This window comes from Nuphar pumila, chromosome 10 (genome assembly GCF_984573655.1).
Source record: "Nuphar pumila chromosome 10, dmNupPumi1.hap1.1, whole genome shotgun sequence".
Classification (NCBI taxonomy): Eukaryota; Viridiplantae; Streptophyta; class Magnoliopsida; order Nymphaeales; family Nymphaeaceae; genus Nuphar; species Nuphar pumila.
This window is the reverse complement of record NC_143258.1, coordinates 104,959,444-104,974,820: the sequence shown is the minus strand read 5'-3', so window position 1 is coordinate 104,974,820 and position 15,377 is coordinate 104,959,444. Positions and strand designations below refer to the sequence as shown.

The window sequence follows — 15,377 nt, the reverse complement described above, 5'->3', positions numbered from 1 at the left end:
GATTTGTCCTCTCATTGTTGGTACAACAGGCAAAGCCAGCGACTAGGTCTCTAATCTTAGGATGGTTTCTCGGTGTAATATAGAAAAAAAATCCTTGTCAAATTTGGAAAGATAAGCCATCAGCCAGGTGTTCTAGACTTTGTAATTTCTTTTGTACCTGTCATTTTATTTAACCCCAGCTTGACTATGCCTATTAAAAAAAACAGAACTCCATATACTACTTTGGACCTACATCACAAAGTACGACCATAGATCCAATCCGGGAAGAATCAGATCTTACCCGACCCATATGTGAAGGGATGACGTGGCAAAGCGGGGTCCACAAGGTGGGCCTCTGCAGAGAAAAAATTGGCGTCCCCGACCACACTGTGGCACGGACACCGCGTCACCGCCACCTCCACTTGCGTGGGGGGAATATTTAAGTCCGCAAAGCAGATTGCGTCCAAGCCTTCTTTCCTTCTCTCTTCAGGTTTTCCCCGTTTCGACTCTCTCTCTCTCTCTCTGGAAGGGTGGTTTTTCCCGTAGCCGGAATACCGCCTTTGTCCGGAGGGAGCTTGGAGAAGGGCGGTTTTACCACCAGGGGTGCCGCCTCCGTCCGTCTGAAAACCGCCGATCTCCTTATCTCCTCTCGTTTCGTTTGCCTCTTCCGGCCGTTTCTCATCTAGTACATCTTCCGAGTAACTCTCTCTCTCTCTCTCTCTCGGTAGCCTTAATCGGAGGATGAGGCTTGTGGAACTTGCCGAGATTGAAATTTTCATTGGAATTGATGATCAGAATTGAGAGGATTACGGGCTTTTTTTTTTGTATTTTGCGTAGCGTCATTGAATTTGATTTGTACTTGGTTGAAGCTGATCGAAACTTGAGACGCATGTCTTTCTTTTAGGATTTTCTCCTATCTGGAAATGATTCTCTTGAATTTGATCTTTTTTGGTGTTTTACAGTCGGATTTGATTATGATTGTTTAATTTTAGCTCTTGATTCTGGGAATTTGCCAAATTTCTCTTCAATTTGATTGTAATTTGTTTTCTCTTGTTGAGTTTCGATTTTGATGGAAGATTTTTTTTCGTCTTTCGAAAGATTGCCCTAGCTTGAAGTCGATTGATCATAATTTGAAGTTTCGGATCTATCCTTTTTGAGATATCCGTAGATTGTAAATGTTTCTATCGAATCTGATCCTAGATTGAGATTTTCCTCATGAATTTGAGTGCGAATTTGTGATATTTGATCGGGGAGGACTTTCTTATGTGATGATTTCCCTTCATATGATCGGTGGTTGATGGAAGTTTGAACTTTTCACCGCTTGACTATTTTGGTTTTTTAGGTACTTTTCCATGTGACATTGATAGATTATTGAGTTTATTTTCCTCTTTCTTGTCATGTCCTAATTTAAGGATTCTTGATTGTTGATTTACCTTAACTTGATTTTCTTGTCTGTGTGATTAGAATATTCTTTTGGAATGGTTTTGCTGTTTCTTCTCTTCCGTTTTCTTTGAAAATTGTGGGTTTTGTGTTTGCTTAAAATCTAGTTTTCCATTTCTAGGTTGAAGAAGGATCTAAAGCTTCATCTGGTGCAGAATGGGAGCATTTGTCTCAAGATTATGGTTTATGTTGTTTCCGGCAAAGGAATATAAGATTGTTGTTGTCGGCCTGGACAATGCAGGGAAAACTACTACACTTTATAAGTTACACCTTGGAGAGGTTGTCACCACCCACCCAACGGTTGGGAGCAATGTCGAAGAGCTTGTTTACAAGAATATTAAGTTTGAGGTCAGTTCTTAAGTCTCCAAGATATACTCACCTTTGTTTATGATAAAGTATAATATTGTCCTTTTTTTCACGTTTTTCATCTAATTCATCATCATCATCAAACCTTATCCCAACTACATGGGGTCGGCACATTTGTCATCTAATTGTTAAGCAGTCTTCATGTCTTAATAAGTTTATTTATGTTATGATCTTGGTGTGCAAGAGTTTTTCTTAATTTAGATCCTTGGCTCCAGGTGGGTATGGCTTACTTTTGATTTTTCTCTGAATTATGAAACTTACTGCTGACTTGTGAATTGCTGTGTAAAGAGATATATAAGTTTTTTTTATTAAGGTAAAATTGTGTAAGAGGGGCATGCTGAAATGCTGAACTTACAATAAGGGTTCATTATCTAGGTTATCTTGCGCTCTGATCCCACACATGTCAAAAAAGCTTTTTATAGGTTTATTTTCGTGTCCCATGTTTCATGCCTTCCCTTCTTTTCTTCCCCCTCTTCATCAGCATTCACTCATCATTGCTGCACTCCTCCCATTCCTTTCTGATACGGTCCAAATTTTGGAGAACCCATCACCCCATTCAATCAAAGCGGATCCCAATGTTAAAGACCTCAACCTACATCCATTGGCCCAAATAGATCTCAGAATGGCCTACTCAAATCCAGATCTATATGCATTACACCAAGGGACTTGGATGGATCCACTTGATGCTACATATCCAGATATTAAAGACCCGGTAAAGGTTGTGGAGGAACCAAATCCAAGTTCAGTGGTTCAAGCACATGGTATGGATCTAGTAGCACCCAGATCCAAATTGGCATTGGATGGAGCAGAGCAAGAGGAGATCCAACCCAACTCGACATTGGACGGATCAGGGCAATGAGCGATTGGGTCAACATTGAAGGGACATGGATTTGAAGGGGCATTGGACGAAGCAAAGCAAGAAGGATCCGGACCTCACTTGAAAGGACCCGGATCCAAGGAGGACTTGGAAGGGCCAGTTGGCCCTAGTGGGGCCCACCTAGAGGTCGACCTCCCTTTGGGAGGGCCTTGGTGGACGTGTGAAGTGGCTAAAGCTAGGCTAGAATTAGTCTCTCTAATTCTAGCTAACTCAAAGAAGGTGGTTCCTAATTTTGAGAGGTCTTACCTATTCTTGGATAGGAACTAGGGAGGTGTTAACTAAGAATGGTCAAGGCTTACCTAGTTTTAGGGTTTAGTAAAGAAGTCTTTTCCTTATTTTAGGATTTTTTTATAAGAGCTTGGAACTTGTGTAGAGGTGTTAATAACTTAATATCCCCCCTACACTATATATAAATCTCCCTTGTAAGGTGCTTTGAAAAAAAAAGAATGAATTGAAGTTTGAATCTCTCTCTCTCTCTCATGTTTCACTCTTGTTGGACCAAACTCAGATCTCTAGTAGGCTAGGAACTTGGAAACTTGGCCCAAGCCTAGTGTGGTGGACTCAAGCTCGATGGTGGTTGAACCCTTGCTGCACCAACCTGCGTCCAAACGACCCCCTAACCTGCAACTATATAGTAGAACTCCTCAAGAGTGTCTACTAGGTCCGTGTAAGTCGAACCAGCCATCACCTTAGCCCAAACACATGTTTGCATCAACTTGACTCAAACCGATTCTAAGAAACACAACATATTCTGCATGTTGTGAATTGCAGAATCTGACCTGACTTTCCTGAGTCATATCTCTCAATTCGGACCTAATCTCAGCCTAAGATTTTAACCATAGGTGCTCTCACATGTCCCCAACCAACCTTAAAAAAATCAGTCTTAGATCTTAACCCAGTATGGAGAACCAATTTTTCTACTAAACCCTACCAGACCCAAAACATAGTCCAAACCCAGTCTGAACCTAGTTCCCTACATCCTGTTCTTGAGCTCATAAATCTCAAACCAAGTGGAGTTTGGCCCTGATATTTTAACATGGCTTACTTCCACATGTCTTAAACTTCTCCCTAAATTTGTAGCATTTTATCTACTTTAATTTGAGCATACTGAACTTTTTCTCAAAACCTGTCAGAATTCAAATTGAATCTAACCCTGTTTCTAACCTAGCCAACCTACCTAGACCTACCCTTGAACCCAGACCTACCCCATGAGCCCAGACACGTAACAACTTGGTATCAGAGCAAACCCTAGTCACCCTAATGCTACCTCAGAGAAACCAAGTCCCAATTATCAACATGAGCTCCACCTTCGCTAGTCAAACCACCATGAGAAAGTCCAACACCAAGCGCGATGTTGCCGAAAAGCGCATGGTTGTGTTGTGAACAAATCACAAGCTTACTGTAGAAAATGCAGGAGGAAGTTTGAGCCGCACAACAGCTGTTCCAACCCACTTCCCAAGGAGGGGATATGCTCGAGAGGCGTGTCGAAGCCTCAACATGCAAATCGGCCACATTGCTGCAAACCGTGGACGAAATCAACGAGCACAAACTTGCCATCGTTCTTGAGGTCAACATGGTTCCCAAAAAATCGATAGAGGAGGCACAAGCAGACCCATAAGAACGACAAGACGGTGTTCCACTTCAGCAAGTGGAAGAAACTCCTTCCCCCTCTCTCACGAACTCGTTTATGAGTTAGGCATTTTAAAAAGGTGTGATCTATAAGTCTAATGAAATTCCCTGAAGATAGTTTAGAGTGCGCCTTAGAATGCATCAATGGCAAGGGTCTAAAGTGCGATCGGTGGAACGAGCATTGCGTTGGGATATCCACTAGGGTTACCTTTAAAAAGGGACTCCTAAGGGAGTTTGGACCTTTGATGTGCAAAGACTTGTGTGCTATGCGTGATGATTGACCCAAACCCACCTCGATAAATGCATTCGGAAAAAAGTCTAGGGTTGGAATATGAGATGAGCTTATGGCTCGGGATTCTCAACTCTAGAAGGATGTTTCGCCAAGGCTGGGGTAGAAGAGGAATGGCTAACACATTTAGCCTTCATAAAGAGGCCTAGTCGACCCCCTGATTGGTCGAAGGTCCGCAAATCAATGAAGGAGGTTTTCGTTGTGTTTGGGAACAAGATCACCAAACTTACCTCCTCCCCTCCCCCTCAACTCTCAAGATCCTCGTATTCTCTTTAAGGAGTGTGTATTCATGGCCCTATGGACCCCTTGCAACTTTGGACACCTTACAATGTCCTACCATGACCATAATGTGGACGAACAAGGAAAATGTGTAGAATCCAATAAGATTGAGGCCATGACCTCCCGGCCTAAGCCCACACCCACCGAGGCCATGAGAAGGTTCCTTGGACCCATTGTAGATGGTCAAGGATACGAAGTGGGCAATGAAAACATCGCTGCCTCCTGTGAAGCAAGGTTGGAAGGAAACGACTTTGCTTGGACAGAAGGAGTCGAGCTTGCTTTCGAAGAACTCAAGCGAACCATATGCACGACTCCCTCGCTCACTGTGCCTTAAGTTTCCAAATTGCTCATCGCAAAGTCTTATGGTTGTGACATCGGGAGAAGATATCAAGTAATGCTCGAAGGATATCCAATGGCTTTCAAAAACCTCGTCAACCGTGTCAAAGCCCCCCCCGATGAACATGAAGGAATTAATCGTCTATGAGTTGGCACATGGGAAAAGAAGACCAGATTCTCGCTGGAGGCACTATGTGAGCTTCCAAGGTTTCGTGGATCGGTGTGCCTCAACCCTGCTCCAATTAAAATGAGTTGTCAAAATATCAAAATACTATCACAAATTCCAATATGAAGAGGGATTCGAAATCCGTGACACCCACACCTCCCCTCGGTGAGCTGTGAAGCCCAATTTAAAAATATTTCTTGTAAATTGTAATTCGGGAAGCAAGGCATGTAAGAGGAGCTATAGAGAAAAAATAGATGAGAAAAAAAAAGACCATTGGGAAGTGTCCAAAAGGTCACCCCCATTGCCAAGTATTGGGTGAAAAGGTCATCTCTATGGGAAGATTCCTACTTTTCCTCGAGGTTGAGATCGCCTGCAATAACATCCACCAATCATTCCTTTGGAGTGATCTCGAAGTGGGTCCCAATTATTAGAATATGGATCGGATATGGATCCAGTAGAGGATCCATATCACGTGTACGTTTATGTAATATGTATTATTAATGCAGGGCAGTTTTGTCCATGTAAAAAAAGATGTAACCTTATTAAACTTAATAGTGTTTTAGTGCAGCCAATCAAGATTAGAGTTGTTGTCGATTCCCAACAAGCACCCGAGTTCTCTTTCTCCTCTTCCCCTCTCCTTCTCATTTCTCGATTCTAAGAGTAGTTTTATCATGGTATCAGAGCAACGTCAACTCTGGGCATAAAAAGGGCCTTCATCGGAAACGTGGAAAGTTGCGTCTTCCTCCTTCTCGCCATCAGTTTTAAGTATCGCAGTTCCTTCTTGTCTCACGCAAAGGCTTCACGCAACTTCCCTTCTCGTCATCACGCGACTTCCCTTCTCGTCATCAGGTTTTATTCCTCTTGTCTCACGCGACTTCTAGTCACAAGAAACTCGTCTGGTCACGCGAGTTTTTCTTTTTTATTCCACGCAACCTATTCTGGTCACGTGAACACCATCTGATCACGTCACCTGCGTGTTTTCCCTGTTTCATGCCTTCTTTCCTCATACGAGTTTCCTCATCTTCCTTCATCTGCTCAAGCACGCAGAAGTCGAGTCCCTGTATTCTTCACCTGTTTTCCCCATTCCAGATCTGCTTGAATCAGATCAGCATCTTTACTTGAATCCGATCAGTTTTGTTTTTATTTGTCATTGTCTGCGTTTCTTCATCTGATTGAGTCAGATCTGTTGTGCACTCTACACAGATCTGTCGTCGTAAAGTTGTTTTCTCTCACTTGATTCTTCAAAATTCTGTCGTGAGTCATGACATAATTTTCTTTGTGTGCCGAGTCCTACTGTAAAATTGTTTTCTGTCACAAGTCTGCATATGGATAGTTCAGTCAAGTCTCCAATTTTCTTGGGCAACTAGTTTCTACAAAATTGAATACCAACAATTATTTGACTTGGAAATGTCAGATTACTCCTTTCATCTGAAGCCAAGATCTTTCAGGTCACTTGGATGGCTCCACTCCAACGCCTCCAGAATTTATCACACAAGAAGCAAAAGAGGATGGAAGTTTACCAAACATTATTCGTAATCCTACCTTTGTTACTTGGATGAAGCGTAATCAAGCTCTCATCGCGTACATCACTTCCACATTGTCACAGGAAGTATTAGTTTCTATCTCTGATGATTGTACCGCTAAAGAATTGTGGGAGACCCTAGCTTAGACTTATTCTCAGATATCAGAGGCTAGGGTGTTATTTCTCAAGCGTGAATTTCAGCTTTTGAGAAAGGGGACAATGACCATTATTGAATTCTTAAATCAAGTCAAAAGCATCACAGATCAATTAGCCATTGTTGGCTATCCAGTGTCAGATAAAGAAAAAGTGCAGCAGACACTGAATGCCCTGGGATCAGAGTATCATGTTCTTGTGACTTCCTTATTGTGCTTGCCTATGTTACCTAGTTTTGAAGATTTACGTGCTAAACTGTTCCTGTATGAGATGTCCTTGAAAAGCATTTCTGATGCTTCAACAGGGCAATCATTTATGCATGATGTTCTTGCCACGGGGATGACTGCTGATCGTACACGAGGAGGGTGTGGCAGAGGCAGGGGAGCACAAATCCAGAGTGGACGTGGGTTGCTACCTACACCAAATGTCACTCTCAGCCTATCAAGGAATGTTCCCACATGTTACCAGTGCAACAAACGTGGCCACATCAAAGCCAACTGCTGGTTTAATCCTCAAAATCCTCAAAATCGCAATAGAATACAAAGCAATAGAAATGTTGCTACATCAGGATCTGCGGGTACCTTTCGCGTCAGTGATGATGCTAAAGATCTTCTCTTGTCTGCTATGGCTGACTTGAACCTGAAACAGAATGATGATGGAATATGGTATGTAGACTCTGGGGCAGCAGCTCATGTCACTGGTAATGCAGGTAAGTTCTTTACCTTGACTCCCTATTTTGGTAAATCTAATATTGTAACTGGAGATGGGATTCACCACCCTATTTCAAACGTAGGCAACGTCTTCATTCCTTTGTCTGAATCTTTATCCATTCCTTTATCTGATGTTGTCCATGCACCAAATATAAAGAAAAATATTGTCTTTGTTTCCAAGCTTGTTGATTCTACCAATTTATCTCTTTAATTCACTCTTACTTCTGTCTTTGTCAAGGATCTTCAAACGAAGAAGATGTTCGCTAAAGGAGAACAACGTGAAAACATGTATATCTTCAATAAAGATCCAGCCTCCGGCGTTCTGAAGCCCCCCAAGTCTGATCACGCCTCTAGAAGTGTTCTAAGTATATCCCAATGTAATAAGCCAGAAATTTGGAATTCCCGTCTTGATCATTGTAGTCAAGTCTTTATTGAAAAATTAGTGTCCAATGGATTTCTTCCAGAGTCTGTTTCACATTCATTGAAGAATAAAATGTGTTTCAGTTGTCAGGTCTGCAAAAGTCATATACTTCCTTTTCATCAAATAAATAAAAGAGCCTCCATGCCTTTTGAGATAATATGTTCTGATGTTTGGGGCCCAACCCCCAATCTTTCTTCTTCTGAAAGTAAATATTATTGACAGCTTTTTTCGCTTTTCGCTTTACCTAGATATTCTTTATGAAACACAAATCCGAGGTTTTCCTTATTTTTCGTCACTTTCATGCTTACATTAATACTCAATTCTCTCAAAATATTCAAATTCTCCAATGTGATGGAGGTGGTGAGTATTTCTTTAAGGAATTTTTAGATTTTCTCCAAGATAATGGGATACATCGTAGAGTTTTTTGCTCGTACACTCCACAGCAAAATGGAGTTGCTGAACGTAAACATAGACACATTGTGGAAAGTGCAATGAGCATGGTGCATGGTTCTAACGTGCCCATTAGTCTTTGGACAGAAGCCTTTCATACTGTCACTCATGTGATAAATCGTCTTCCTATGCCTATTCTTGAGAATCAGTCTCCCTATTATGTTCTCTTTGAGGTACATCCTGATTATGATGAGTTACGAGTTTTTGGTTGCACTTGTTATGTTCATGTTGATAAATCCATGAGAACCAAATTTTAGGACAAAGCTTCTATATGCCAATTTGTAGGTTATGCAGATTAACACAAGGGTTACAGGTGCTATGACCCTGCCAACAAGAAGATCAGAATCTCCAGAAATGTTATTTTTGATGAAAATAGTTTTATGAAAAATAAAGCAGATCACGATCATGAACATATTGACGCAGCTGTCAATTGGTACGATCCATGGCTCTATGCTGAACTTATTTCAGATGCTGCAGAACATATTATTTTGGCTCCTGATAGCATAAATAATGAGATAGTTTCAGATGAGATATTAGAAACAAAATGTCTGAGATACAAAGAAAATGTCTATACCAGGAGACCCAGAGAGCAAACAGATGTACCTGCTGGAGAACAGGTGGCGTTGTCCAATAACAGAGAGGCACCAAGAAGATCAGGCAGGATAAGGCACCCTATTGAGAAATGGGTGAGTTATGATAACTTTTCTATGGATTTTCATATTTTCAGATTTTTCTATCCAAGATTGAAAAACACGAGGAACCACTTGGATTTCGTCAAGCTATTCAATCTAACAAATGGATTGAAGCGATGAATGAGGAGATCGAAGCACTTCATGAGTGTCAAACATGGGAGATAGTTGGTCGTCCCCCAGATAAAAATGTTGTTGGTTCAAAATGGGTGTATAAGATTAAATATAAACCGGATGGTAGCATTGAACGATACAAGGCACGTCTTGTTGTCAAAGGTTTTACTCAAGAATACGATCAAGATTATGATGAGACATTCAACCCAGTGGTGAAAATGGAAACTATTCGTATTATACTTGGCCTGACAATTGAACATGGGTGGACTCTTAGTCAGCTTGAAGTTAAAATGCATTCCTTCATGGGGATTTAAAAGAAGAGGTCTACATAGAGCAACTTCAAGGTTATGCAGAAGGAAACCCAAAAGAATATGTATGCAAATTAAGCAGAGCCTTGTATGGTTTAAAGCAAGCCTCCAGGTCCTGGTTTGAAAGCTTCTCCTTAGAGATTCAGAACCATGGTTTTCTTCTTTCCCAACTAGATCATTATCTATTTATATACAGAGATGGAACCACTATGGTTTTCTTACTTATATATGTTGATAATATCGTGATCATTGGTAATGCTTCAGATCATATTCAACGATTTAAAAACTTGCTGAGTATGCGGTTCAGGATGAAAGATCTTGGAGAACTGAGATATTTTCTTGGTGTAGAGGTGGACAGACAGGATGGAAAAATGTCATTAACTCAACACAAATACACTCTTAATCTTCTGGCCAAAGCAAGAATGACAGATTGCAAACCCCTCCCTACACCTAGTGTTGTCAGTCAAAAGCTCAGTATTTGTGATGGTGAGTTATACCCTGATGCAAGCAAGTATCGCAGTTTAGTGGGCATGTTACAGTATCTTACCTTTACTAGACCAGACATTGCATATTCTGTAAATCAGGTATCTCAATTCATGCATGAACTGAAGACTGGTCACATGGATGTTGTCAAACGTATTCTTCGTTACCTAAAAGGCACGGTGGGTGATGGACTCACATATGTACAATCCTCGTGGGGAACACTGAAACATGGCATATTGGCTTATACTGATGCGGACTGGGCAGGGGACCCAGATGAGAGGAGGTCTATTTCAGGATACTGTGTTTTTATCGGAAGAAATCTAGTCTCATGGAGTAGTAGGAAACAGAAGACTGTGGCACGATCTAGCACAGAGGAAAAGTATAGATCTATGACAGCTACCACAGCAGAAGTGACCTGGATTAGACATCTACTTACAGAGATGAGAGAGAATATCTCAAGTTCGACTCTTATGTGTGTGATAATAGAAGTGTTGTACAAATTGCGTTCAATCCTGTTCATCACAGTCAGACTAAGCATATTGAGATTGACCAACATTTCATTAGACAAAGAGATTGAACCGGTTTATGTTACTTCAGAAGACCAAGTCGCCGATATGTTCACAAAAGGCCTCACAAGTAATCGCTTTTGGTATCTGAAGAACAAGTTGCACATGGTTCACTCCCTTGCACAACTTGAGGGAGGGTATTAGAATATGGATCGGATATGGATTCAGTAGAGGATCCATATCACGTGTACGTTTATGTATATGTATTATTAATGCAGGGCAGTTTTGTCCATGTAAAAAAAGATGTAACCTTATTAAACTTAATAGTGTTTTAGTGCAGCCAATCAAGATTAGAGTTGTTGTCGATTCCCAACAAGCACCCGAGTTCTCTTTCTCCTCTTCCTCTCTCCTTCTCATTTCTCGATTCTAACAGCAGTTTTATCACCAATAACCTACAAGGAGTCACGGGCGAGTTTAATTGGCCCGAGATGAAAGAACGAGTAATGAAGGTTCTATGGGTTGTAGATCCCACCCATGATTGTCTTGAGTTGGAGAAGGTTATGGACTTATAGTGATCCGATGCTCAGAAGGGCTTGATGATAGAAAATGAATCCAAAGCTCCAAAAAGCTTGAAGAAAGTGATGAGCAATGCAAGGAGTAATTCAAAGATGCGGGAGAATGAGTGGATGGTTGAACCATGGCCTCACTCCTCTATGAGGGCAAGCACATATCAAGACATGAGTCTGTATCTCAATGAAAGCAACAACAATTAGGAAAACAACTTGAGGGTGCGGCTCATAGTGTTTGAATTAAACCCTTTCACTATTTTTTATCCTGGTGGAATTCACAAATGGATCTACCAGCAGTGAATGAGCTTTCCCCTCTAGAGGCTCACAAATGTAGACGACTCATGTGTTGGAAGGTCGCACGGGTGCCGCTTGGTGTTCAAGGCAGGAAGACGGTCTACCAAAGAATACAAAGTGATGTGCAAACCTTTGTGTTCGACCGTGGTCTTCAAAGCAGATCCTGCCTAGTGGACTAGGCAATTCTCAAGGGGGAGGGATGGGATGATATGGTCCAAATTCTGGAGAACCCATTGCCCAGTCAATCAAAGCACATCCCAGTGTGAAAGACCTCAACCCACATCCATTGGCCCAGATAGATTTCAGAATGGCCTACTCAGATTTGGATCCATATCCATATGCATTACACCAAGGGACTTGGATGGATCCACTTGATGCTGCATATCCAGATATTGAAGACCTTGTATAGGTTATGGAGGAGCCAAATCCAAGTTCAGTGGTTCAAGCACATGGTACAGATCAAGTGGCACCCAGATCCAAATTGGCATTGGATGGAGCAGAGCAAGAGGAGATCCAACCCAACTCGACATTGGACCGATTAGGACAATGAGCGATTGGATCAACATTGAAGGGACATGGATTTGAAGAGGCATTGGACGAAGCAAAGCAGGAAGGACCTGGATCCAAGGAGGACTTGGAAGGGCCAGCTGGCCCTAATGGGGCCCACCTAGAGGTCGACTCCCTTTGGGAGGGCCTTGGTGGACGTGTAAAGTGGTTAAAGCTAGGCTAGAATTAGTGTCTCTAATTCTAGCTAAGTCAAAGAAGGTGGTTCCTAATTTTGAGAGGTCTTACCTATTCTTGGGTAGGAACTAGGGAGGTGTTACCTAAGAATGGCCAAGGCTTACCTAGTTTTAGGGTTTAGTAAAGAAGTCTTTTCCTTATTTTAGGATTTCTTTTATAAGATATTGTAATTTGTGTAGAGGTGTTAATAACTTAATACCCCCTCTACACTCTATATAAACCCCTAAAAAAGAAAATGAATTGAAGTTTGAATCTCTCCCTCTCTCACATTTCACTCTTGCTGGACCAAGCTCAGATCTCTAGTAGGTCAGGAACTTGGAAACTTGGCCCAAGCCAGGTGTGGTGAACTCAAGCTCGATGGTGGCCAAACCCTTGCTACACCAACCTGCATCCAAACCTCCTGACCAGCAGCTCTGTAGTAGAACTCCCCAAGAGTGTCTATTAGGTCCCTGTAAGTCAAACCAACCCTCACCTTTGCCCAAACTTATGTTTGCACCCACTTGACCCAAACCGATTCTAGGAAACCCAACATATTCTGCATGTTGTGAGTTGCAGAATCTGACCCGACTTTCCTGAGTCATATCTCCCAATCCTAACCTGATCTCAGCCTGAGATTTTAACCATAGGTGCTCCATGTCCCCAACCAACCTTAAAAAATCAGCCTAAGATCCTAACCCTGGAGAGAGAACCAAATTTTCTATTGAACCCTACCATACCCAAAACACAGTCCAGACTCACTCTGAACCTAGTTTCGTGCAGCTTGTTCCCAAGCTCATAAATTCCGAACCAAGTGGAATTTGGCCTTGATATTTTAACAGAACCTACTTCCACGTGCCCTAAACCTCTCCCTAAATTTGCAATCTGCTGTAATTTGGGTGTATTGAACTTTTTCTCAAAACCTATCAGAATCCAAACTGAACCTGACCTTGTTTCTAACCTAGCCAACCTACCTAGACCTAGCCTGTGGGCCCAGGCACGTAACACTTTCCTCTTCTCTTCCTCCTTTTCTTCCATCATCCATGCACCCATCGTTACTGCCATGTCCCTCTCCCCTCTTTTCTTCCTTCAGTCACGCCCCTACCATTTGTGTGCACTCTTATCTTCTCCCTCTTTGTCCATCACTCGCTAGCCCACCATCATTGCCTTTTTGTCTCCTCTTTTCTTCCTGATCTTCCATCACCCATATGAACCACCACATGATGATAGATTGTTATCTACCATAATTTTATCATCTTCCCAAGTTGAAATTTTTATCTTCTCAATGCATTAAACTTGAAGAAATCCTAAGTGATAAATGATTATAACCCTTCCAAGTGGTGGAACAGTCTCGAAATGTGAGTGATTCTGGTTCAAGGGATTATTTGGGATGTGACCTATGTTACTTGGACACTGACACGGGTGTTGGTGTCGGACACGGCTGGTCTTCAAAATCTCGACACTTGGACACGGTTTATATATATATATATATATATATATATATATATATATATATATATATATATATATATATATATATATATATATATCATAGTCACATATATCGAGATATTTTTAAAATATCATGATATTATCATTGTAAATTCAGCAAACGATAATATAGGTAAAATATCACCAATTTAATAATATCATGATATCATCAATTAGTTTTATTGTTTTTATTTAGTTTTTACATTTTAAATATATTTTTCTTATTTCTTTTAGATTTTTTACTTATTTATTTATTTTTTATGTATTTTTTGACTAAACATGATATTTTCTTATTTTTGTTATTTTTTAATCCCTAAGATTTATCATCAAACCTATAATATCACGAGATATAGCATCGCCGAGATATAGCCGATACCGATATTTGTGTCTATGACATATATATATATATATATATATATATATATATATATATATATATATATATATATGAGAGAGAGAGAGAAAAGAGAGATTTAAACAATTACACAAACAAAACCATAAAACATAAAATGCACATTCCTTTCTCATTTTCAATATGATCCTTGATGATTTACACAAATGTTAATGATGCAATATGAACATGTAAGATTTTAAGGACAAAAAGTCAAAACAAATCATCAAGATTAATGGGAGCATCGGATGCTTGATGCTGCCATGATGGATACTTCCCAGGTAAGTATCTTCCAACTCTAAAATACTCGACACTTGTTTAACAAAGAAGTGTCCACAAAGCTGGACACCCGTGTCTATGATATCCCAAACTAGACACGGGTATGACACTTGCTGGACACAGTGTGTCAAGACACCTTTTAAGGTGTCAGACACTTTACACACTTGTCCAAATTTTTAAAATGGAGTATCGGTGTCGGGAAGTGTCCGACACTGACACTTCAGCCTAGGTAAAGTGTCCATGTAACATAGGATGTGGCAGTTAGACCTGATGACTTTGGTTCATAATCTGTCATTTATATCCCATCTTCATAGCTATTGAGTGTACTATGAGTGCCAAGTGATTGATTCTGACCTTCTCATACCAAAATTTACTACTCAGGGAGCCTCATTCTACTGTATATTGTTTGTTACATTGGCCCTCCTTATTGAATATATTCACTATCTGGGTCCTGTTGAGACAGGCAAGGCAAGTATATAAGTCAAATTGCATAATCTTGTCCATATAGTCTTCATCTTGCTATCAAGTGTCTCATTATGTTGACAAATTTAGACAAGCTGAGAATAATTTTTTGTTCTCTGCGTATGTGTTTGGGCTTTTCCAATAGTAGTTGCCTGCATACTGCATAGCAAGGTTGGGTTTCAGTGTTATGCCCCTCGTTGCCTATCACCCAAAAGAAAGAGAAGATCGGGTTTTAGTGAAACTAACTAGCACAATGGAAATAAGTCTTATACGAATGATGAAAGGGAGGAGGTGAGAGCAGGTTTTCATGGCTAGGTGGCTAACGAGCTCTTAGTTTCGATGTTTCTGTAGTTTTTCATGAATAATGGGATAAAGTATCAAAACCACTTAAGCGTGTCAGGTAGTTGCCTCTGAATCAACAATAAATATTCATAGGCTACCAACCATTCATGTGGCC

At 40.8% G+C, this 15,377-nt stretch overlaps 1 protein-coding gene across 1 annotated transcript in view; it reads left to right on the top strand.

Annotated features, from left to right (window-relative positions):
* The first annotated feature begins 444 nt into the window (after window positions 1–444).
* The window catches only part of LOC149827756 (uncharacterized), a 19,501-nt gene continuing 4,568 nt past the window's right edge, over window positions 445–15,377 (top strand). Inside the window, exons 1-2 of the mRNA XM_090019598.1 lie at window positions 445–677; window positions 1,541–1,767. Coding sequence (XP_089875724.1) covers window positions 1,576–1,767 — 192 coding nt within the window. The 5' untranslated portion in view covers window positions 445–677; window positions 1,541–1,575. The remainder of the gene's footprint in view (window positions 678–1,540; window positions 1,768–15,377) is intronic.